The sequence below is a fragment of the Mastomys coucha genome, unplaced genomic scaffold (genome assembly GCF_008632895.1).
Source record: "Mastomys coucha isolate ucsf_1 unplaced genomic scaffold, UCSF_Mcou_1 pScaffold13, whole genome shotgun sequence".
NCBI lineage: Eukaryota > Metazoa > Chordata > Mammalia > Rodentia > Muridae > Mastomys > Mastomys coucha.
Window position 1 is genome coordinate 34,473,916 of NW_022196895.1, and position 26,370 is coordinate 34,500,285.

The following is a 26,370-nucleotide window of genomic DNA, read 5'->3' on the forward strand; positions in this document are numbered from 1 at the left end:
GAGAGAGAGAGAGAGAGAGAGAGAGAGAGAGAAAACCGAAGCGAGAGAGGAGCCCGCAGCTTTCAATCGATTTGGAAGAGGCGATGTTTGGTTGGAGAGGCCCCAAAATGTAGGGCTACGTGAGGCTGCAGGGCGTGTGCCCGGATGTATTTTGCTCGCTTAGAAATGATGTTTAAGAGATTTAATAGCATATCTAGGGAGGAAATATATTCAGATGATTGGGTTATTATCTGCTGTGTGGTTCTGCAAATTGAGGCCCTGGGGAAAAGAGATTATTTTTTCCCCCTCCCTGCATGTGACTGGGTTTCCTCGGGAATTTAGAGATCTTTTTTTGGGGAAAAAATTAGGTATTAATCTAAATATAACGTAATCGTGGGAGTTAAGCCAGGTAATTGTTGATAGAACCGCAGGCAGCTGCTTCTGTTTTGTCAATTTCAAATGTTTTCAGTATTACTTGCATACAAAAAAATGTCAATCCTGCTTTTTCGACATAAAATGGCGTGAATCAAGCGATCTACGTTTACTACGTTGTAGAAATAAAACCAGATCGATTAAAGCGTGTTGCAGATTAACCCTGTCGCGGTCAGTTGCAGGTTTGTTTTGCTGTCTTCAGCGTTGCGTTGTAATCCGCCCTTCTTCCCACCCCCCCCCTCCCCGCCTCCGCCTCCGCCTCTGCTCAGACTTCTGAAAAGACTAGTTAAGGATTTAGCCTCTTGGTTTCATAAACGCCCCAAATTGTGGCCGTACAGACTGATCCTTACGTCTTCACAGCCTTTATTCGATGACCTTGGATGAGACTCCGGGTGCTTCCCAGCTTTAATAAATTCGAGTCATAGATGTCATTAGACTTCCATCGCCGTCTTTACAAATCCTCTGAACCTTCTAGTGTCAATCTTTTCTTTCCTGACTTGGATGGGCAGAAGAGCTGTGGATTTTCTTTGTACTGCCATCTTACTGAGCTATGGGGTATAATGCTGGTTGACTGCTATAATACAGAAAAATTGTTAGAGTATTAAAATTATGCTTTTGTTGGCTTAGTGTTTAATAGCTTTTTAATTATGCAGAATTTAGGTTATGTTAGAGATGGGCCATCTTTAATATCGTTACTCTCAAAGTAATTAGTTTGCTTGGCATGGTGGCTCATGTCTGCCATCCTAGCAGTTGGGAGGCTGAAGCAGAAAAATTGAAAGTTTAAGGCCAGCCTGGATAGCCAAAATAATTTTAACCCAGCCTGAGATACAGGAAGACCCTGCCTTAACAACAACAAAATAAATTTGAAAAAATAATCTTCAATAAAACATAAAAAAAATCTTAGAAAAAATTATAAAACATTAAAAGCCAAAAAAATCTAGCCAAACAAATCTATTCCCAAACGTTTATATATAGGCACATATTCTTTTATTTGTTTGTTTTGTTTTGGAGACAGGATTTCTCTGTATAGGACTGGCTGTCCTGGAACTCACTCTGTCGACCAGCCTGGCCTCGAACTCAAACTTGCCTGCCTCTGCCTCCCAAGTGCTAGGATTAAAGGCATGCACCACCACTGCCCAGTGTGGGCACATATGCTTATAGAGCTATGTAAATATACAAAAGTGTGATTAGTGTGCATGTGCACAGATAAGGAGTGCTGGTGTTGACTGTGTACCAGTCACAGCAGACGTGGTTTACATCCATCTTCATTGAATCCTTACAACACTTATGAGTCAAGGTTTGGTCTCATTTTATAGATGGCAAAGTCTCTAAGGGTCTCAGTGACTTGCTCAAGTTCACAAAACTGCTAAATTGTGATACCAAGAGCATTCAGTTACTCGCCTATATAAGAGACTCAAAGACAGCTGTATCCATTAGCAGATACATATGTATACATGTATATTATGTACTCATGAATGTAGGCAGGCATATGAATGTAGGAATACATTCATGCAATTTCATGAGCTCCTAATCACACTTGGATGTGTCCATAGTCTCAGGCATGTGCATTCACTTTCATGTGTTTTTTGTGCACATATACATGTACAAAGGCACACGATCATTAGTAATATTGGATCTTCAAATCTCCTGGTTTTCTTTACTTTTTTCTGTTCAGTGTTGAAGGTAGGGTACTTTAACTTTCTACAAAAGCCCTGTACCACTGAACTATATCTCTAGCCCCTCTATCAGCTATTTTTAATGCTTGTGTGGCATGTAATTGTATGGCTGAGCCATGACTTAGTTACCTGTTGATAGTTCCTAAGAATGTTTATAGTTTTTAACACTTATTGAAGTTTGTTATCCAAACACCTGTAACTGTTCTTTTGTAGTGTGTAATCAGAAGCTATACATATTTAAAAGGCCTTTGAATTATAGAATGCTGGTGAATTAGCCAGGCCACTTGATAGGAACATGCTACTCTTTAGGCTGTCACATAAGGCTGTTGTGACTTCTTTTGATCTGTTAATCTGAGGTGGTCCTCCAGCCAAGTGACTCTAATAAAAAGCCTTGTGATTCATTCAGAACTACTAACACTGCTGGCCTCCTTTGCTTTTATGGGTTTTTATTGATGTATAGACAACTTGAATTTAGTATACTGACAGTTCATAGACAGGCTGGCCTTAGTTTCCCTGTAGCATGATTTTTCCTCCTTTTTGCAGTTTTAAAACTGAGACTATATCTAATATATATTGAACAGAGTTTCAGAAAGGTTCAGGTAGGCTCATTGTTGTCCCTAGCTCAAGGAGGACATCAATTGCTGGTCATCCATCATCCTTATTGCAATTGCAGTAAATCTGTGCCCCTATATCATGAATTTTGCTACTTTGTGCCAGATGTTTTGAGATATTTGAATTCTATGTAAATGGACAACAAGCCACAGAATGTGCTGTTGTAGACACAGCTCGTAGCCTGCTGAGGAAGTTGCTTATTTGCAGTCATCACCAGTAAGTGTGTATAGCACTCCAGATGACATCATAAACCAGGCATGAGGATGATAGCTTTTTTGGGTTCTCTGAATGTTCTGCAAGGGCATTTTGATAGATTAGGAAAATAATGCCATCTCTTTAACAGGCAGAACTTTATTTGGTGAAGTTCTTAGAAGAAGGGCAGGGTAGTGCCCATGTGCATGTTTGTTATAAAGTTTCAGAAGTTGTAGTTGTATCACAGGTTATCTCCTTTGTGTCCTGTCAGTTTTAAAGGTTATTTACTGTGTTTGTAGCCAAATGTTAGTTATCAAAGAAAATGTATGAAAGATCTTGAAGCAGGACATAGTGGTTGGTACACTCATGTGATTTTGTGCTCTGGAGGCTGAGGCAGTAGGATGTTGGCCTCCTACATAGTGAAAGCCTGTCTTAAACAAACATAGGTACATTGTTTATGGAAGATAGATAAATTGTGTCTTTGAAAAATTTTTAGAATTGTATAAAACAAACAAAATATACCTATTAGCTTTTTATTCCCTTGCCTCTTTGGGTGCTAGGGAGTAGCTGTGTGTTCTGCCACTGAGCACCTCCAACCCTAAGCATTTTTAAGTACAAGTCTGCCAGCATTAAGTGGATTCACATATATATGAAACCAGCCCTGTGTCTAGTACCCATTAAACAATACTTCTGCTTGCTTGTTCCAGCCTGTCAACTAGACACCAGTGTAAGTGCAATCAGTTATTTCTCCTCTTGTAACTTTCTTTTTTCTTTGGCCTATCATCAAGGCTCATCCAAATAGTAGGTGTCAGAATTTCTTTCTTAAGGCTGAACAATATTTTGTTGTATGTTTGTTTTGAGATGAAGTCTCTTGTACCTGGTCTGACCTCATTTTACTCTCTCTCTCTTTCTCTCTCTCTCTCTCTCTGTCTCTCTCTCTCTCTCTGTCTCTCTCTCTCTGTCTCTCTCTCTCTCTCTCTCTCTCTTTCTCTCTCTCTCTGTCTGAGGCTAACCTTGAACTCCTGATCTTCCTGCCTCCACTTCTCAAGTTCTGGGGTTACAGGCTGATGCCACCAGGACTGCCTATGCTACATTTAAAAAATAAATTCATTTACTGATGGATATTTAGTCTTTGTGCATAATGCACTGAGAACATGGGTGTAAAAATCTCTTTTGGGCCTTGATTTTGAGACTTATGAGAATTTATCCAGAAGTAGAATTCCTGGATAGTTTGGTAATCCTATTTTAAGTTTTCTTAGAACTAACTATTCTGTTACCCATAGCAGTCACATCATCTTGCATTGTTGCCAACACTGTATAAAGATTCCAGTTTCTTCATATTCTCATCAACAGTTTGATTATTCTTATTTTTTTAAGTATTTTTTTAAGATTTATTTATTTATTTTATGTGTATGAGTACACTGTAGCTGTATAGATGGCCATGAGCTATCATGTGGCTGCTGGGAATTGAACTCAGGACCACCCTGCTCGCTCTGGCATAATATACTGTAGCTGTCTTCTGACAGAAGAGGGCGTCAGATCTTATTACGGGTGCTTGTGAGCCACCATGTGGTTGCTGGGATCCGAACTCAGGACTTTTGGAAGAACAGTCAGTGCTCTCACTCTCTGAGCCATCTCACCAGCCCCCTTTTTTTTTATTTTATGTTTTGCAGTGCTAGGGACAGAAGCCAGGTCTTGTTCATGGCTGGCAAGCTCTATACCAGCCCTCTTCTGTTTGTTTTTTGTTTTTTTGGTTTTTCAAGACAGGGTTTCTCTGTGTAGCCCTGGCTGTCCTAGAACTCACTCTGACCAGGCTGGCCTCAAACCCAGAAATCCTGTCTCTGCCTCCCAAGTGCTGGAATCAAAGGCGTGTGCTGCCACCGCCCAGCCTCTTCTGGTTTCTTAGTGCTATCTGGTGGTTGTGAAGCTATCTCCTTTGCAGTATTGATTCCTGTTCCCTAAATGATTAGTTATGTAAGTATATTAGCTGTTTGTATATTGCTTTTGGAGAAATGGCTATTGCTATAATTGTCTTTTCACATAGGCTGGGCTGGAGCTCTCTATATAGATCAGGTTAACTTACAGAGCTCTGACTGTCTCTCTCACCTATAAATTGGTTTTAAAGGTGTGTACTACCACATCTGACCTGAAATTATTTTAGGTCAGAAGTAATAGTATTATATTTTCAACTTTCTTGGGGGGGGGTAAGGAGAGACAAGGTCTAACTATGTAGTCCTGGCTGTTCTGGAACTTGCTATGTAGATCAAGCTGGCCTTAGACTGACAGAGACAGACCTACCTGTCCCTGCCTTCCAAGTTCTGGGATTATAATTAGTATTTCAAATACATACCAAATAGGGTAGTGTGATAAACATATGGAAATCATCACCTGCATTCAGTAAATACCAATAAATAGTCATTATTATTTCATTTATATTCATATTATATTTGGGATCAATTATATGATTTTTGGTTATTATTTTTATTTTATATGTTTGGAGATAATAGGATCTTATACTGCCTAGAACTCTGTGTAGCTCAGGTTAGCCTTGAAATTGAAACAGTCCTCCTGCCTCAGTTTTCCAAGTGCTAAGGTCATAGACATATACCACTGTTCTGTTATTTCATGTACATACATTTTTATGTGAAATACAGAAAAAGAATGATATTTCAAGTGGATATATCACATGGGGTTAGTATCATAAGAACTTTAACAAGAACCTTTATTATATTATTTATTTGTGGGTGTGGGTAGAGGTCAGAGGACAACCTTCAGGATCTGGTTTTCTCTTGTTGTTCATGTCCTAGAGATGGAATTCAGGTTGTTAGGCTTGGTGGCTAGTGCCATCTTGCCAGCCCTGAGAGCTCTTTTTAATCTGTTAGAAATATGGAAATAATATTTGAAAATGTCAGGAACCACAGAACTGTGATTATCCCATGTGTTTGAATTGGCTCACTCTTGGCAAGCCTTGTTCATTTTTTGTGGCACTGGTGGATTCTTGATCCATTCTTGCTTTCTGGCTGCATCCACTGGCCACCACTTGTTAAGAGGGAGTTACTGGCTTCATCACTGTGTGCTCTGTAAACAGAACAGAACTTCCTGGTTTGGACAGAAGCCAAGACTTAGTTGTGCTGCCCTAGGGAATTTCTCTGCTGATCCTGGACATACATGTTTATTTCAAATATCAGTTACAATACACTATACTATATTAAGTTATAAAAATAAATCTTACCCTGAGAATGACTTTGATGTTTTGCTTTAGACTGGGTTTCACTGTAGCACAGACAGGCCTTGAACTTGGGACCCTTGTGCTTTAGCTTTCACAATGGTGTGATTACAAAGGCCCTAAAATGAATCTTTGATTTCTTTATTTTGATGTTATTTTTGGATAAATACAACTGCTTTGTGAGAACCATATTCTTGTAAAGGACTATACCTACTTAGATAAAAAAAAATTTACTTTAGTTGTAGATTAATGCTGAAAATAAGGTTGAAAATAGTCTTCCCCCCTCAAGTCATTGTTGCCAATAAACTAGGCAACTGGTAAACATGTATCAAATCTAGTGGACTTGCAAACCTTTTAGTGACAGTTGCTTCTGGCAGCTGGAGGTAGAAAAACAGTTTGTATTAATTCAAGTGTAGTGCTAGAACAAGTGTGGTAGATAGCACCTAGTACACCCTGCCTGTAAATTAGTCTCTCACCCAGTTTTCTGAATACATAATTTCTTTTTGGTTTGTTTTTTGTTATTGTTTTTTGAGACAGGGTCCTGGCTGCCCTGGAATTTAGTATGCAGACCAGGCTGGCTTCTAACTCATAGAGATCCCCCTGCCTCTGAAGTGCTGGGATTAAAGGTGTGCACCACCACACCAGGCTATGTATTTCTTATTTTGCCAACAATTTGGAGAGATGGCTCAGTAAAAGTCCCTGCAGTCATGAGAATCTGAGTCCTAATTGCCAGCACACATGCACAGTGCAGGCTGCTGATCTTATGTGCTTTACCTCCAGAGTTGGGCATAGAGACAGGAGGGTCCCTGAGGGCTTACTGGCCAGTCAGCCATGCTGACTCCAGGAGCTCCAGGTTCAGTGAGAGATACTGCCTTAAAATTAAAATGACAAATGGCAAATGAGGAAGATAGCTTCTATCTACTTTTGGTCTCCATTCATGGCTGAACACATCTGCTCAAAGACGTGTACACAGCAAGACTAACCGCTTGTGTTTGTCTGGTTCTCTGTAGCCCGCGCCGGGAAGAAGACACGTGGACACTAGGTTCCTTCTGCAGCAACTGTTTATTTGTCTCCATCCATAGGAAAAAAAGGGTCAAACCCAAAATCTGCACTGCTTATATACACCACAGTGCAGTGTATCTGCCCGCAGCGTGGCGTGTCTGCTCATGATTGGCTGTTCGCTCATTACCCTATGTAAGGCCCTGGGGATGGGCCGTGACCTGGCGTCCTTTTCACTCCATGCACATGCGCAAACAGTTGTCCACTAGGAGTTAACAGCGGAAGTAGGCGCCATCTTGCCATGGCGAATGCCTCTCAAGATTCACGGCTCCCCACAGTTCTCTTCTGTAAAGGTCCTCTGTCCCTCTTCCATGCTGTGTAGAGAACTCCCAGTGAGAACAGTAGCACTCGCAGCTCATATGGAAGGGGTGGGGCTAACACTGCAAGCAGAGTATTAACACATATTATTTGCCATTTTTTAAAGAAGATTTATTTATTTATTATATGTAATTATACTGTAGCTGTCTTTAGACTCTCCAGAAGAAGTCAGATCTCATTATGGATGGTTGTGAGCCACCATGTGGTTGCTAGGATTTCAACTCAGGACCTTCGGAAGAGCAGTCGGTGCTCTTACCACTGAGCCATCTCTCCAGCCCCTTATTTGCCATTTTTTGGGTGTTTTTTGTTTTGTTTTGTTTTTTTTCGAGACAGGGTTTCTCTGTATAGCCCTGGTTGTCCTGGAACTCACTCTATAGACCAGGCTGGCCTCAAACTCAGAAATCCACCTGCCTCTGCCTCCCAGTAGCTGGGATTAAAGGCGTGCGCCACCACTGCCTGGCTTATTTGCCATTTTTTATTTATTTCTTCCTTTATTATTTATTAATATTATAATTATCATATTATTATATATTATTTTCTTCCTTTTTAAAAAAAGATTTATTTATTTATTATATGTAAGTACACTGTAGTTGTCTTCAGACACCCCAGAAGAAGGTGTCAGATCTCATTACAGATGGTTGTAAGCCACCATGTGGTTGCTGGGATTTGAACTCGGGACCTTCTGAATAGCAGTCAGTGCTCTTAACTGCTGAGCCACCTCTCCATCCCTATTTATTTCTTCTCCATTAGCTTACTCATATATCTCTATGGATTCATAAATATTTATTTGGGAACATAATTCCAGTACACTGTATAGTGCTGGCTTCGACCATTGGGAATTCTCAGTTGGTCTTGTGTCCTATACCTGGTTCCTTTTGACATACCTACCTCTTACTTTTTAGACTAGTTTTCTCCTTTCTTATACCATCTTAGAATGATTCATGCTCCCCAAGAAACCCTGCTTCCTTTTTAGACAATGATACCAGAAACCAGGTCTGCCCTGGATATTGTTAGTTCTAGGTCTTCTAAAGTAGCAAAGCCAGAAAATGCCTGTGCACTTGTTCTTTTAAGTGCTGAGTGTTGAACCCTTGGTCTTCTATGTGCTGCACGTGTGCTTTAGCACTCAGTTACACCCTCAGCCCTATAAACAGTATTTGCATAAATAAATTATCCAAAGCCAAGTTGATACTGTATCTTCAACTCTAACTCAAGCATGTGGATCACATCGGCTTATACAGCTAATCTGTAAACACCCACTTCAATAACCAGAAATTTGGCTCCTACCATTTAATATCTGTTTACTTAATTCTCTAGTTTTTGTATGCATATATATATACAGTGGTACCTGAATTCCTCCTCCAACCCCCGACAGATTTCTATGTGTAGCCCTGGTTGTCTTGGAACTCACTCTGTAGACCAGGCTGGTCTCGAACTCAGAAATCTGCCTATCTCTGCCTCCCAAGTGCTGGGATCAAAGGTGTGTGCCACCACTGCTGGGTGGTACTGGAATAATTAACTCAGGTGCATGTGGGAAACTCTTATTCTCCAGAAGACAGGGCACACACATAGATGCCAACTGTTAGGTTCTAGAGTTACCTTTCCCTACTCTCCTGAGAGAGGTGGTTTCCTGCATCTATAAGACATGGCTTTGTCATGGTCTGCCCATTATCCTGCCAGTGAAATTGATTTTTTTTTTTTTTTTTTTTTTTGGCATTTTGAGACAGGGTTTCTCTGTGTACCTCTGGCTGCCCTGGAACTCACTCTGTAGACCAGGCTAGCCTTGAACTCAGAAATCCACCTGCCTCTGCCTCCCAAGTGCTGGGATTAAAGGCATGCGCCACCACTGCCCAGCTTGAAATTGATTTTTTTCATTTGGTTTTTGTTTTGTTTTGTTTTCTTAAGACAGAGTCTCATACAGCCTTGGCTGTCCTGGAACTCTCTGTGTAGACCAGGCTGGCCTTGAACTCAGAGATCTGCTTTCTACCTAGGATTAAAGTCGTGCCCTATGCTTGGCTTGGTCTAAATGGATCTTTAATATTCATATATTAAGATCCATTCAGTGTTTAGGTGTAAAGGTCTATAGGTTTTACACCTCCGTGTAAATGAATTGTCTTTCTCTTTTAAAATATTTTTTTTCAAGGAAAATAGAGAGTTTTCTATGTTCCTATTAATGGTCATGCTTGCCTTTTCTATTTTTAAAAGGTACATACTTTTTAGAAAATTTACTTATGTTGCCTTTGTAAATGTCTTGGGAAATTTTAATTAATTAATTAATTAATTTATTTTTATTTTTTTAAAGATGATGAGGGGAAGAGATTGGGAAATCTCAGCATTTAGTATACAAATCTCCCAACCGTCTTTTTCTAGATGTCACCCATTTCCTTAATTCCGATGTTTTAGCTGGGCAATTGTGGTGCATGCCTTCAGTCTTAACACGAAGGAGACACAGGCAGGCAGGTACTAGGCAGATACTGTGAGTTCAAGGCCATCCTAGTTTACATAGTGAGTTCCAGGACAGCAAGGGCTACACAGAGAAACCCTGTCTCCAAAACAAACAGAAACAAAAACCAAAAAAAGTCCAATGTCTCCCCAAAGTGCCCTGTCTTTTAATACTTTGCAAAGAATAGCTTTTTTTTTTTTTTTTTTTTTTTTGTATTGGGGATAGATGCTGTGCTCATACCTGCTAGAGGAAGCTCATGCCTTCTAAAGGAAATCTGGGAGCTCCAGTGTATAACTGCTCCTGTAACCCTCCTTTCTGTTTGCACATCTTTTTCAGCCCAGCTTATCAGTACCTTGTGTTGCCAATTTCTGAGTTTTTTGTGCATGTGAATCAGGTTGCTTGTTTTGTGCTCTGGTTTAAGATTCAGCTTTCCCCATCTGCTGAACCCACCTCACTTGTAGCTTCCAGGATTTTGATGTTACTTCTTCTCTTGTTGTTTGCTTTATAGGTTTTCTCTTCTTTGGTTTGTTTGGTTTTTGTTAGAATCTCACTTTATAGCTGTGGCTGGCCTAGAACTTATAGAGCAGACAGACCATTGTGGAATGTGCAGAAACCCACCTGCCTCTGTCTCCTGAGTGCTGAAATTAAAGGTGTTCCTGGCCTTTGTTTTAAATGAATAAGCTTAGTAAGTATACATCAAGCAAAATTAAAAGAACAAATAGCAAATAACAAATGATACAGACAGAAGCAGGCAGCAGGCATAGAGCAAAACACTGTTAAACTGAGGGCTTATAAGCGATGACCAGAAATAACTGGGAAAACAAGTTGAGGCAGCCAGCGGGAGTTCTGTCTGGATCGAAAGGACACCTAGGTAGAGCAGAATGTCCCATCTAGTGAGGCTCCCAAGTGAAAGAAATAGCAGCAGATAACACCATCTAATCTGGTGCTTACAACACCCAGCAGAAACCTACTGAGGAAGTTGAGGCATTCTGCTGGAGTTGCTTATTGAGCTTTCTCTTTATGGCTGTGTTCTCATGGCATTTTCACTTTTAGGGATAAACAGTAATACCCCTGTTGAAAATAGTTCACTTTCTAGTCAAAGGCACAGTGTCCCTACCTGTGGGCTGTTTTGCTGTTTTCTTTCCTCCTGCTACAGGGAAGAGGGCCAGTCCATCCCTGGATAAGAGACTTTGAAGGACATTTTAGCTAAACATGCTTGATTCTGAAGGGGAAGAGAGTAATTCCATTTCCAGAGCCAGCTTTTCAAGAAATTCAAACAGCACACAATTTAGCAATGTAATTACGTCACAGCAAGGCTCTTGACTTTCAGCCTTGTATCTAAATTGCATTTAGTGTCAGTTGGTTGGTTTTTTTTTTTTTTTAAGAAGGAAAAGCATTTTAGGAATTACAATTTGATAAAAATACCAAATTTTTCCTTATATGTACCACAATTTCCTCATGGGGCCATTGTCATTGTCCCTTCATTGCTTGTAGCATTCGTCTGTAAGTACATTTTTCAATTACCTTTTTTTTTAAAGATTTATTTATTATATGTAAGTACACTGTAGCTGTCTTCAGACACACCAGAAGAGGGCATCAGATTTCATTAAGGATGGTTGAGAGCCACCATATGGTTGTTGGGATTTGAACTCAGGACATTTGGAAGGGCTGTCAGTGCTCTTAACTGCTGAGCCATCTCTCCAGCCCACCTTTTTTTAGAGAAAGAAAATTTATTGTATATATTGCAAAGAACAGAAAGCTAGACAATAACTAGATAACCTGCCTTCATTAAATTTAATAATTTTTTTTTTTGAGATAGGGTTTCACTGTGTAACCCTAGCTGGCCTCAAATTCACAGATTTGACTGATTACCTTGTCTTTCTGAATGCTATGATTAAATGTATGTGCTGCACACCCAGCTAATTTAGAAAAATTTTTTGCAGTGCTGAGAATTGGACCCAGAACCTTGTATGGTAGATAGGTGTTCTACTAGTGAGCTGCATGGGAGGAGACCCTAGCTTGTACAGTGTTTTGGGGGGTGTCTCTGTACTCACCATAGCCAGCAGACTCAGTAGCTGGTGTTAGTGCAGACCTCAAGGGTCTGGCATTGGATATTTATTTTAGGTAGCTTCCCCCTCTCCGCCCCACCCCTAGACAGGGATTCTCTGTGTAGCTTTGGCTGTTCTGGAACTTGCTCTGTAGACTAGGCTGTCCTTGAGCTCAGAGTTCCACCTGCCTCTGCCTCCTGAGTGCTGCAAAGGTATGGGCCACCACCACTTAGCTATTTTTAGGTATATTTAAACACAACACGATTTGGAAAAAAGTTTCCTAAGTGAATCCTATGTTTATGTCAAAGCTTAAGACATGATTACACTGAAACTCTTTATAAACTACATAGGGCCTCTTCCATAGAGATGGGTTCTAGAGATTGACTGAAAAACAGTGCTCAGTGTAAGGGTATGAGGAGATGGGGAGAATGGCTGAAATAAACATAAGAGGCTAGGGGAGCCAGGTGTGCTCTGGCCATAGGGTTAGCACAGAGGTCATCAGGCCATTAGCTACATCCATTCCCAGCCTTGTGTGTGGAAAACTGGAAACAGGTTAGACATCTTTCTAACTTTGAAGGACAAACCTGTGTGTTTAAAATGTGGAGCATAAGTACCTTTGTGTCCCCTATATGTCCATATACTTGGTAATTTGTAAAATAATAAAAAATACAATCATGTATTTTACAATGGGCTTGTCCTGACCCTTGTGGTATTTGGCCATTTCACTACTTCGTGGTCATCGGAGAGTGCAGTTCTCAGGCCTGGTAGGATCTGAACTTAGGTCTTCACATTTGCACAGCAATAACTTTATTTACTGAGCTGTCATCCTAGCCCCTGTAATTTTATGAATGGTTGCTCTGAACATCCTTATGGATTTGTTGCTTGAGGCCGGGTGTTAACTGAGACTGGGGAGTTGTCCCTCCTTAGTGTATATAAACTGAGGACATGACTGTTCCATGGATGGTTAAGGGGAAAGTTTTTATTGTAGCTATGAGAGAACAGACAGAGGTGCCCTGACCCACGGAGTGTTCAGCAGAGACCTAGGGGCAGGCAAGAGAGACTGAGGTGGGACAAGAGACACGAAAAATGAGAGCAAGACAGGTGTCTAATCAAGCTCTGAAAACTTTACTTCAGGAATGGCAGTATAAGCATAAACAAGAGGAGGCTTCAAAGAGTGGGGAAGACATGGCACTGGACGAGCTGTGGCCAAGAGAATGGTTTTCAGGCAGCTAAGAGGAGGGTCTCTCAAATGCTACCCCACACAATGATGCGCTTTCTCCAACAAAGCCACACTCCCTGCACCAAGATATTCAAATCACTACAGCCGGTCCAGTAGACTTGGCCATGAGAAAAGCAGGAGCAGAGCAGTGAGATAGAGGGGACAGAGTAGGGTTGTGGGGGTGGAGGGAAGGAGAGATATACAGAGGGAGATGGGAGAGACGGAGAGAATGACAATAAAGCTGAAATAGATTATATGGGAAGGGGGTTGGGTAGAGAAACTCTTGAGCTAGGGAAGCTGAGGTAGGGGAGGATGTGAGAAGAACTAGGATGCCAGCATGGACTCTTTTAACAGGTGCTTGTGACACTGAGGGAGCCTGGAGGCCAAGTGCTGATAAGCATGCTGATAAGCATGCTGATAAGCACTACAGAAGACCACGGATTTCCCTCCTGCCTTTAGAATTTGGGGAAATAGACCTAACACATTTCCAGTCTTTATGAAATCCTAGCCCACTGAGGGCAAGCCATTAGCCTGGAAGACTCTTGGCTTCAGGTTTTACTGAAGCTTGGTGCCATTTACTTAAGGGTCTTTTTTTGTTTGTTTGTTTTTTGTTTTTGCCTCCCAAGTGCTGGGATTAAAGGTGTGCGCCACCACTGCCCGGCAATGATTTTCATCTTCAGTGGGATCTCAGCTTAGTTGTCTTTTGATGTCTTGATTGTAGTTCTTTTGGTAAAAATATTTTTTATTCTCCAGAAGTAATTGTTATCTCCGAGGCTTACTGCCTCAAGTCTGCTAACCTATGCCTACAATGTTTTCAGCCTCTGAGACTTACTACTGAGTTAACTCACCCTTTCTAATTCTGAACTCTGACTGGCCAGTTCAACTCAGCTGTTCTGGTTCAAACTCCTCTCCACGCTGACTGGTTCAATCTGGCTTCACTCTTGGCTTCTAACTAAATTGCTCTGCTTGGCCTAAAACTAAATGGCAATCTGTTCTAATCTTCTGGCTCCTTCTCATTCTCTGGCTCCTTCTGTCTTCACCTGTCTCTGTCTTGTTCTCTCTTCAACCTATCTCTGTGAAACTGCCCTAGTAAAACTGCCTCCTCCTTCCCTTATTCTGTACTGCTCTTATGTTGCATCTCTTTCCTTTCCTCGTGAGAATTGTGCGTATCCTACTCTGTCAAATCTCTCTGATTCATCACTTTGTCCGCCACTCAGGTAGACATCACTTTCAAACATGGGTGCTTTCTTCTACAAACTAACTTTACTGTAACTTTACTTTTTTCAAGGACTTCTTTTAATGATGGTTCTTAAATGCTTTAACCTTCCTTTTAGCCCACCACCACCAGAGGTAGTGAGAAAGAAAGGTTACAAGGGAAGAGGACCTGTTTAGAAAGGTTTTTTGGAGCAACTCTAGTCTGTGTTGTCTGGAAATCCACAGTTCAGTTCACAGGTCAGCAATGGCAGCTCGATCCACTTGCAAACACTTCACGGGTATACTAGCAAATCTTTTTAGAGTCATTTTATGTTTATGCAATAAATGTTTTGTTTGCATGTATGTACATTCACTATATGTGTACCTGGTACTCTTGGAGGTCAAAAGAGAGTAAATATCCAGTGGAACTGAAGTTATGATAATCATGAGCCAAGGGATTGAACCCAGATTCTCTGCAAGAGTAAGAAGTGCCCTCAACCCCCAAGCCATGTCTCAACCCAAGCTTATTCTTTTAAAACATAGAGCAATTAAAAACTATTTTCATTAGGCTGAATAACCATTACCCCATCTAATTTCTAAACATGGTTATTATTTTCCCTGACCTTGCAAGAATTCAGACATATCAGCAGTCAGCTGCTACTCCCCCCAGATTATCCTAGCTTCCAACAACCGTTAATCTGTCTTTCTCCATGAAATTGAAGTTTGGGAACATTTTACATAAATAAAAGCATACAACGTATAGTTATTTTGTTAGTGGCTTTATTCTTAGTATACTGTTTTTAAAGCTTATTTATGTCATCACAATGTATCCTTTTTTTTTTTTGCTGAATAGTGTTTCATTGTATGGGTAAACCACAGATCTTGTATCCATTTGTATGTTGATGAATTTTTTGGTCATTACAAGTAATTCTGTACCATCAAATACATACATCTGAACTCTGGGCTCACCATTTGAGAAACACTCTTTCTATCCCCACCAACAGTTCCAGTTTTTCCATATTCATCAGAACCCATTTCTGTCTTTTTAGTGGGTGTGAAGTGTTATGTCATAGTATCTCTAATGATCTAACAGTTTTATGTCTTACTGACCATTTATATATTGCTTTTGGAGAAAATGTTTAACTCCTGTGTGTGTTGGGGGCTGTTTGAGTGCACACACATGTGTGCAGGTGTACTTGCCTATGCAGGCAATGTGCAGAAGTATGAGGTTGACATCAGGATGCCTTTCTCACTTGGTCTCCACTTTATTTTTTGAGATGTGTCTCCTACTGAGCTTGGAGCTTGCCCTCGCCATTAGGGATAGACTGACTGGCCAGGAGCCTAAGCCATCCTTCTGTCTGTGCCCTCCATTGCTAGGGTTGCAGGCATGCACCACCATGCCCAATACTGGGAATTTGAGTTCATTTCTTCATGCTTGCATGGCACGCATTTTACCCATTGAGCTAACTCTCCAGCCCTCTTTTCCTCATTTTTAGATCAGATTGCTGTTTATATAGTTGAGGCTCTCGTACCTTGTCAGAATTACCTAAAATATACCTAGTATAATAATATCAAGTTAGTAGAGAATTCTTCTTGCCTGAGCGAGTGGTTGGGTGCACGTACACATACACTATACTCTATTTTCATAAACACAAAAGAAAAAAAACACTTTCAAAAAAGAAAGTAAAGAATTTGATGAAGTTAAAGTGCATTAGTTGCATTAGATGTAATATAAAATGTACAGTTCTCACTCTCTGGCTATGTCTGAGTGGCAGTAAAATGCCATATCCAATGTTTATCTACAGAAATGTATGTTTGCCTCCTGGTAATTACATTGTCTCATTTGGTATGATTTAGAGTATGCTGAAGTAATGAGTTGGTAAGGAGATGTTTAAAAGATTAGACTCTAAGGTAAAGCTGGGTGTGGTGGCACATGCCTTTAATCCCAGCATTCAAGAGACAGATGCATTCTGAGTTTGCGGCTAGCCTGGTCTACAGAGTTCAGGACAGCTATGACTACTCAGAGAAACCCTGTCTTGAAAAACAAGCAGCAAGGCGGTGGTGGTGCACGCCTTTAATCCCAGCGCTTGGGAGGCAGAGGCAGGGGATTTCTGAGTTTGAGGCCAGAGTGAGTTCCAGGACAGCCAAGGCCTCACAGAGAAACCCTGTCTCGAGAAAAACAAAAAACAAAAAACCAAGCAAATAAAAAATAAAATAACAACAAGGGCTAGAGAGATAGCTCAGTGGTTAAGAAAACTTACTATTTTTGTAGAGGACCCGGGTTTGGTTACCAGCACATAGTGGTTCCTAACCATCTATAACTTCTGTTTCAGAGGCTCTTACACCTTTTTCTGACTTCTGCAGACACCAGACACACTTGTTCCATATATATACATGCAGATAAAACATTCATACACATAAAATTAAGTCTTTAAAAAAACTAAAATTAGCCAGGACTACACAGAGAAATCCTGCCTTGAAAAAAACTAAAAATTTTTAGAACAGTAAAACTAAATAGGACTGAACAGCAACAAATTGACTAGTGCAAATATTTATAATGTCATGGAGCTGTTAACTGGTTTGCATTGCTTGTTGTGTTTCTTTTGTTTATGTGAGGTACATATTGACACCGTACATATGGGTGTGAAGGTTTGTGAGGTTTGTTTGGAGTTTGTTTTAGTGACACCAGCCCAGAACTCAGGTGTAGACTAGGGTGCTGAGCTTGTACAGATCCCGTGTTTGCCTCCCAAGGACTGGGGTCGTAGGTGTGCCTACTCACATCTACTTGATGTAGTAGGATTTTTTTTCATTGTTTTTCTAGTCTTTAGATAATGTAAATGCCTTGGGCTAGTACCACTCATAAGATGACGGGTTTCCTCTTAGTGAGATCCAGTCTTAGATTTACTTTGCTGTTCCTCAGAACAGCTCATCTTAAAACTGTAGGTGCGTGCGCATGCTTGTGTGTGTGTGTGTGTGTGTAAATATTGCTGTGGGATACCTGTGGAGGTTCCCTCCTTACACTTTGTGTTTTGAGTCAGGCGCTCTCTTTTAATTTCTGCCTCTAGATATACTCCAGGCTATATGGCCCAAGAGTTTCTGAGAATTTTTCCTGTCTGCCTCCCATATCATAGGATTGCTGGACATCACTGCGTCTGGCTTACCCTGGTTGTCAGGTTTGTAGCAGGCACCTTTATCCACCAAGCTGTCTCTCCAGCCCCTATAAAGGTCTTTCAACTAACTAAATTCAAAGTTGCTTCTATTAGAACTGTGTATAATTTCTGTAGTGAGGATTTCTGGCTTCTACTATGGGTAGTAGAGACCAATTCAGGTCCTCTGAAGAACAAGCATTAATTACTGAGATGTCTCTCTAGTCCTAAGATACATTTTTTAAAAATTTTAAGTTTTATATGTATGTGTAGTTAGCCTACTACATATATATTGGTATACATAGTTAACAGCTGGTTTTAAGCCACAATGTGGGAGCTGGAAATCGAACCTGTGTTCTTTGGAAGAGAAGTCAATAGTCTTAACTGCCAAGCCCCCAACATACATATTTTAAGTCACGACCAAAAGGTATCATGGCTCATTAAGATCATGCACCAAGTGGGATTATGGGGAAGTCAACACACAGTATAACAGTGTGATCAAACAAAAAGCCACTTGAAATTTCAGATTATTGGATTATTGGCTTATTTTCATCTTGCTGAAGAGAGAAAGAGAGCATATTAAACTTTTTTCATGTTAAACTTAGCACTTTGTAGGGCAGGCAGGATCTCAGTGTGTAGCAGCCCAGGCTGGCCTGGGACTTGTCCTTAATGTTCCAGCTTCAACCTCCCAAGTACTGAGATTAGAGGTGTGAGCCACTACATCTGGCTCTCTCTGTGTATTTGTAAGGAATGTTTTGGGTTTGTTTGTAAAAATTGTCATTATCGTTTATCACAATAAAGATAAAATTGGTTTGATTTTAACAAAAGCCATGTAATGGGGGGAGGGTGAATCTAGCTGTAGTGATATTTGTGAGTCCCCAGAGTCACCATCAGAGACCTCCTTCCTCAGTAGCATTTGGTGTGCTCTGAGTTAAGTTCCCCATTTTAGACCTGCCTCAAAGGCTCACGAGCCACAGCCAGGCCCATATTGTGGTAGTTAAACTGGACCTGGGCTCACTTGACTCAGCTGCTGGAAGACTTAGATCCTTTCAGCCTTGACCCAGAAAAAGCATGCTCATTCTCTGTGAGCATCCAGAGGGAGGATCTCCTAAAGGGACATGGCTGGGTAGGCTGCACCAGAAAGGTTCCCAGGGACAGAACAAGAAAGTGGGCAGAATCCATTCTGGAACCAAGTAACCTGTTTCCCAGCACACTCTGCACTTAAGCTGTGGTGCATGTATTTCACTATTTCATTGATGAGTGATAGACTTGAGGTCCTAAAGTGAAAGACTGTAGCTGCCTAAGTTTCTGTTTTTCAGCAAGTCATCATTCAACATAGATGGTGATCAGCATATGTGGCCTTTTTGCTTCATCTCCTGAATAGTGTTGTGTTTTAGAGCAGCTTTCCCGAGCCTAATCTTAACACCAGCAGTGTGGATCTGCATGAGGAGGAGGAGACTGTGAGTTGGGGGTCAGCCCAACATTTGGGGCCTCCATAGTCAGAATGGTTTTTGGCGGAGTTGCTTTTGTTTTTCCACATTTTAGTTGAAAATGTGTGGTTCTAAAATACCATATTTTAAGAGGGAAAAAAATATTGATCTGGGAATGTTTCTCTTTTCCTCGCCAAAGAGATGGTGTTTCTAGAAGGCTGCAATGTCTCTGACCTGCTATCAGTTACTGTGCTGGAGAGTTATCACATTTCCAGGTTGCTAGGAGACAGGCAACCTATCTTGTAGCTCTTGGAATGGCAGACTTCTTTACCTCCTGAGTTTTTTGAATGTCTGTGTTTCTCAGAACTGCCAAGCTTCCTTTCTGAAACCAAGTTATGTAGAGGAAACATGCTTGCTTTAACCAGACTCCAGAATTTTAAAGCAGGTTAATGTCAAGCTGGGTTGAAATACAGAACAGTACCAACTGCTACAGTTAAGTCTGCATTCTTATATCTTGCTCTTTCCTGTTCTCTCTTGCTTGGTGCTATCTTCTCTCATACAGTGCTGATTAGTTATGAGGAGACTGAGAGCATCTTTCTAGGGCTTCAGATAAAAGTAACACCCTTGGTTGAGGAGACCCCTGCTGCCAGGAGCTCTTTGAATAATTGACTATTTGATGTCCCTGGAATATTTGTTGTCCTATAGCTATGTTACCCCTATGCTTTCATTTCTGAGGGAAAACTTACCTTAGGTTACAGTGCAATTATTTGGGAGTGCCCTAAGTTTAAGGTCAGATTGTTAGAGCTAAAAAATGAGCTCAAACCAGAAATGGTAACACATGCCTGTAGTCCCAGTATTTGAGACAAGAGGATTAGTGGTTCCAGGCCAGCCCCAAGGTACCCAGAAAAACCCTGTCTCAAAAAAAGCAAGGCCTGGAAGTGAAAATCAGTGGTAAAATGTTTGTACTAGGTTTCATACCCAGCATGGGGACTGTGGGGGGGGGGGCGGGGTCGGCAAAATGTGTCTAGATGATAGACACTGCTAAGAATATGCCCCAAGGGGCTGGAGAGGTGGCTCAGTGGTTAAGAGCACTGACTGCTCTTCCAGAGGTCCTGAGTTTAATTCCCAGCAGCCATATGGTGGCTCACAACCATCTGTAATGGAATCAGATGCTCTCTTCTGGTGTGTCTGAAGACAGCAACACTGTACTCATATACATAAAATAAATAAATAAATCTTTAAAAAATTCACCTATTCCAATATTTATAAAAAAATGTTGGAATGTTATCAGACCTTATTGCTTACATCAGTAAATTCCCATTATAGTTTAACTCCAGTCTAGGACAGCTCATTTAAAAACTATAATCTATTGGGACATCTCTATTTAATGACAGTGACTTAGGTGGGTCATCCATAGCAGCACCAATAGGCAAACACACACACACAGTCAGTGTGAGCTGTTTAAAATAACTGGAGGAGCTCGAGAGTCAGCTCTGCTATAGACCACTTGCCTGGGATGCCTAAAACCCAGAGTTTGATTCTGAGCTCTAAAACACTAAATTAAATAACTGAAAATCTAGCCACCCAGAACAAGGCTGAGATAGGGAAAAGACCGTGTGCTGATAGAGGTTAGGAATTTGTTTTCTAAACTGTCTCAGTTACTTAATGTTAAATGTCTACACACAAACTGAAAAAAAATGGTAAGGCCTGCTTTGCCTATTTTCATTCTTTGTCCTATCAGATTGCTTTTCTGATTTCTTAAGGAAATTATGCAAGTGATGAATGTTCAGTTCTGAAAATTAGAGCCTAAGTATAAACAAGAAGAAATCCTTTATGCTTCCATTACCTAGAGAGAGTGCTGAATTGTAGATATGTGCCATTGATCTTTCCATTTGAATATTTACCTTTTTACAAACAAAATTATACAATGTGTAGTTTGAGAAAAATCAGCCTTTTGGGCTGTTGAGATGGCTTAGCGGGGAAGAGCACCGAAGGTCCTGAGTTCAAATCCCAGCAACCACATGGTGGTTCACAACCACCCGTAATGAGATCTGACGCCCTCTTCTGGTGTGCCTGAAGACAGCTACAGTGTACTTACATATAATAAATAAATAAATCTTTAAAAAAAAAATACCTGAAGACTTTAAATTGGTTAAAAAAATCAGCCTTTCATGTAATAGTTCTATAAGTATCCAAGTTGTCAGTTTTTCTTCATTTGTATTTTTTTCCTGAATCTTATTTTTGATAGCTGGGCATGGTGGCACACACCTATAATCTCAGCACTTGAGAACCATAGATGGCAAGGTTAGGAGTTCAAGGCTTTCATCAGCTTCTTGACAAATTTGGGGCAAGCTTGGTCTACATTCAGCTTTTTCTGTTTTTTGATAACCCTCTGATTTTATGTAGTCCAGTCTTGTCTACAACTCTTGATGCTCCTGCCTCAGCTTCTCAAGTGCTGGGTCTATATGGATATACCATGCCTACAAGTATCATTCTTATGTAATTTCTTTTTGTCTGATAATTTCCATAAAATATCTCTTCCTGGGAATAGGATACTTTAGAAGAAAGTTTGCACATTTTAAGGTGTAGGAAACAAACACAATGCCAGGCAGCCTTCCAGATAGGCTACTCTAGTTTTAGGTTTGCATCTTTATAATTTGTCTTATGTGAATATTAATATCTGATGTTTTTATTCAGTTGCAGAACGAAGAGGAGCCTGGGGAACCTCAGCAGACTGCAGGTGATGCTCCTCCACCATACAGCAGCATCACTGCAGAGAGTGCAGGTGGGTGCTGAGGCCAGGGCTGCCTGACACTCACTCATAGACTCGTCCAGTAGATGCTGGTTGCTTTTGTCTTCTCATCAGCTTTCCATACGTTTTCTTTGGCTTGAATTTTAATTTGTAGCCCAAGGTGAAAATTGGTGTAATTGTTATCTTACTCTAAAAAACAGATGAACACACCTTTCCTTTTTCCAGCTGGTAAAGAAGGGCTTTATTAGTGATGAGGAAACAGCCGCACAATGTAAGGCACGACACAGAGAAGATAACCCTCTGCAAAGCAAAAAAGAAGACTCTGGAAGCCAAAGCCCCCAAACCCCATTTACCATGCTGCCTCTTTGGAGAGCTCAGGTTCATTCCAGCCGACTCATAAAGGAAGGGGAAACTGAGGAATAGTTTCACACTGTGATGCCAAACACCTGCAGCCCGGAGAAGTGCTTTGCAAGTTAGAGGTCATGAGACCTTGTTTCAAAAACAAACAAACAAATAAAACCAAGATAAAAACACAAAGAAGGAAGGAAGGATTAAGGAACTGGGTGATTACCCAGTTTTCATAATTTCTTCATTAGAGAAGCTTCTCGTGTGTGAGAAAAACACAATGTTAGTAGAACTTTTGGTAACTAGAGTTTTTGATAATCATTTTTGGTGTAGTCCTTCAAAGTTCACCACCTCCTGGCGTTCACCAGTTTTGTTTTAAAATATATTTATATATTTTATTTTTGGTGAAGAGTGTTTTGCTTGCACGGAATCTATGGGATTGCTGGAACTGGAGCTACAAATGGTTGTGAACTACCATGTGGGTGCTGGGAATCAAACCCAGGTCCTCTGCAAGAGCAACAAGTACTCTTGCTTACTGAGCTATTGTTCAGCTCCACTTAACCAGTTTGAATAGAGCCACTTCCATATTTTATAAAACAGGATTGTGGCAGAGTGGCAAAAAGAACCATGTGCCATTGCTGAACCCCAGCCTCTACTTCATTATAGGAAAATTGAAGACATTCATCTTTGTAAATCCTTAACAGCCTCACCATCCTTTTATTTTGGATCTTGGGAAGGCTGTCGATAGCTGGTATGAGATTGATTCTATTGGTAGGCTGGGGTCCTAAAGTCACCATTTTAATTGTGTCGAACATAAGTCAGCATCTTACCTCTAATCTGGCTTTAGTTTCTAAACTCTGGTCTACTTGCATTTCGATTCCCTTATAGTAGTTATGGTTCTTTTATTTGTGAACTCCTGAAACTTACCCTGCTAAGTTTCAGACTTTGGAAGAACTGTAGATTATGTCATGGGATCAGCCTAAGACTAGGATACCAAGAGATTGGGAATATATATAGTTCCGTAGTAGAGTGCTTGCTTGCCATGTGTGAGGCCCTGGGTTTGTTCCTCAGCCCTGGATTACAAAACTGATCATGAATATTGGTCTTCCCTTAAGTGTACCCACCTCATTAATAAGAGTTTGGACTCACTGTTTCATTCACCATCAAAAGTCCTTTATGTTTTGCTACCCAAAACCATTCCTTTCCTGATGAATATTTGAATATCATAATTTTGTTTTGTTTTGTTTTGGTGGGGTTGGGTTTGTTTTGCTTATTGAGGCTGGCTCTCATAGCCCATACAAGCAACTCTGTGTAGCTGGGGCTTGTCTCAACTCCTGACCCTCCTGCTTCCAACTTTTAACCAGTTTAGATATTCTTTCTCAAATACTTCTACCTTATTAATCTACTTTCTACATTCTTTCTAAAGAGTCTCCTTTTGACATAGGGATTATAACTAGATATAATCTCTGGTAGATAAATACAATTAGATAGTGGAGTCACATCTTTATCAGCTGTGGATGGTGTGTCTGTGTGTCTGTGTGTCTGTTGGGGGGGCAGAGACAGAGTGAGTTTAAGTTTGAGACAGGATTTCATATATATCTGTAACTGCAGTGCTAGTGAGTAGAGAGAGATAGATTTCAGGAGCTCTCTGGCCAGACAGTCCAGCCAATTGCTGAGCTCCAAATTCACTGAGAAATCTTGTTTCAAAATCTATAGCATGATAGAGGAAGGTGTCCATTGTTAACCTCAGGCCTCCATATATGTGCATGCGTGTGAACTTATACATAAGCACACATGGTACACCAAATACCCTCTCCCTCACAAGCCCACACATAAAATGGGGGGGCGGGGAGAAAGTGATAGAGAAAGCTATACAGTGTTTACTTCTAGCCTCCCCATATGCATATATTCTTAGAGACAAAAGTGTTCACCACAAACATAAATGCATATACCACAGACATACATACACATAAAAAGTTGGCATCTGTATAATGCATTCTACCTTGAGAACATGGTAAAACATCCCCCATTTATTGAGATTTTGTTTGTTGTTGATATTTTCAGGTACAACTAATGGTTTACAATAACTATATATCCTTACTTTTACTTTTTTTTTTCAAATTTATATAAACATGTTTGTGTATATATACCATGTTTGTGTGGGTACCAGCAGAGGCCAGAGAAGGCATGGGATCCCTGGGGCTGGAGTTATGAGAGGTGAGCACTATAGTGTGGGTTCTGGGAATTGAAGTGGAGGCCTCTGGAGTGGCAGAAAGCACTTGTAACTTCTGAGCTGTCTTTCCAGCCCATTGTTCTCTTAATTTGTTCTCTTTGTGAGGGAGAAAACCTTTAATAAATAATTTATCAGTGATTATGTTTTCTTTGGGTGTTTGCTTGCAGTACTGGAGACTGAAATTAGGGTCCTCTGTGTGAGTGTGTGTGTGTGTATGTGTGTGTGTGTGTGTGTGTGTGTGTGTGTGTGTGTGTGTATGTGTGTATGTGAGGCAGGTGCTCTATCACTGGGCTTGGATCATACTATTGGGTATTTTCTAGACATTTGTGACCAAAAATTAAGGAAGTTTTTTATTTTTATTATTTTTTTTAAATGAACATTGAATTTTTGTTTTGTTTTGAGAAAGGATCTCTCATAGACCGGTTATCTTCATGGGGAGAAGACCTTGAACTCCTGGTTTTCTTGCCTCCACCTAGATGGGAAGTGTTAGGATTACAGGGTTGTGCCACCACAGCCAGCACCTGAATACTGGGCATGATAGCTCCTGCCTATAATAGCCCTTGGAAGGCTGACAGAGATAGTGTGAGTACAGACTTTCTATATATGACTAGATCCTGTTAAAGACAAGGAGAAATGTGAAGAAAAGGAAGAGGGAGATTATTATTTCCATTCTGTTTTCTGTTAACAAGGGGCATCGATGAGCTATAGTTTCAATAATGCATTACAGTAAAAATGTTAAACTTACTGGCTGTAGTAACTCACACCTCTAATATCATTACTTTGGAAGTCAAGGCAGAGCAGTGGTAGTTTGAGGCCAGCCTAGATTACACAGCAAGATCTTGTTCAGAGAAAAAATTTTAACAGTGAAGTTAATTTATACTAGAGAATAAAAGAAAGAAAAATGAGAGATAAACTACAGGATTTTCTTTTTTCAAAACTTAAAAAAAATATTTAGAAGTTAATCTTATAAATACATCTTCTCTGTTTTGCTGAATCTTTGTAAGAGTAGTTGGTGAGTTAGAAATACTGTTCAGAAGAGGAAATGAAGATTTCATAGAGAGAATTATTTTATAACCAAATTAGTTACCTCAGCACATCAGAGAGCAATGTGAAGTTAAAAACATGAGTGTGAAAACAAGAGCACATGGATATCAAATGTTTCCTTCTTTTAAATGTGTTAGTAAGAGAAAACGGTAGTATGGATCTTAGTGCACATGTAAAGGCTTTTTAACCGTTTGATCCGAGATCTTGCTCTGTTGCCTAAGCTAGACTGGAGCTTGTGACCCTCTATCACTCATATCCCAAGTATCTGGGATCCCAGGCATGTGCTATCATGCTGGCTCATAAAGTGTGTGCCTAAGTGTTTTCTCCTTAGATATTTAAATTACCAGGTTTAGTGGTCACTTAGGAGTCTGGGATAGGAAGATTCTAAGTTCAAGGGTAGCCTGGGCAAAGTAAAAAGTGAAAGGAGGGTTGGAGATAGAGTTCAGTGGTATAGTTCTTGCCTGCAGTGCGCAAGGCCCTGGGTTTGATTCCCAGTTCCACAGAAGTAAATGCCTGTTAAATTCATAGTAATCCAAAACAGTTGAGGATAAAGATATAAAGGGAGGTTTATTTTATTTTTACTTGTTTGTTTATTTATAGACAGAGTCTCACTATGTAGTCTAGGCTGGATTGGAGCTTGCTCTGTAGACCAGGTTGCCTTTGAACTCAGAGATCCATCTGCCTTTGCTTCCTGAGTGCTAGGATTAAAGGTGTGATAAATTTGGCTTTTAAATATACACTTTAAAATCATCCTGAGTGTTTTATTCATTTATAAATATCTTTTGCTTCAGATAGATTTTGTTACTTCCTTTTTTCTGCAGCATATTTTGACTACAAAGATGAATCTGGATTTCCAAAGCCCCCATCGTATAATGTGGCTACAACACTGCCCAGTTATGACGAGGCTGAGAGAACCAAGACTGAAGCTACGATCCCTTTGGTTCCTGGAAGGGTAAGCACTCCTTTGTCTGTGTTGTTTCGGGCTGCGTAGTTGGAATTCAGTTCTTTTCATTATCTTGTTTACT

General features: G+C 40.4%; 1 protein-coding gene across 2 annotated transcripts in view; it reads left to right on the plus strand.

Annotated features, from left to right (window-relative positions):
• Ndfip1 (Nedd4 family interacting protein 1) overlaps positions 1-26,370 on the plus strand; it is a 46,526-nt gene that overhangs the window by 880 nt on the left and 19,276 nt on the right. For both annotated transcript variants that reach the window (XM_031365543.1, XM_031365544.1), the window contains exons 2-3: positions 21,669-21,756; positions 26,167-26,297. In XM_031365543.1, the coding sequence (XP_031221403.1) occupies positions 21,669-21,756; positions 26,167-26,297 (219 nt within the window). The remainder of the gene's footprint in view (positions 1-21,668; positions 21,757-26,166; positions 26,298-26,370) is intronic.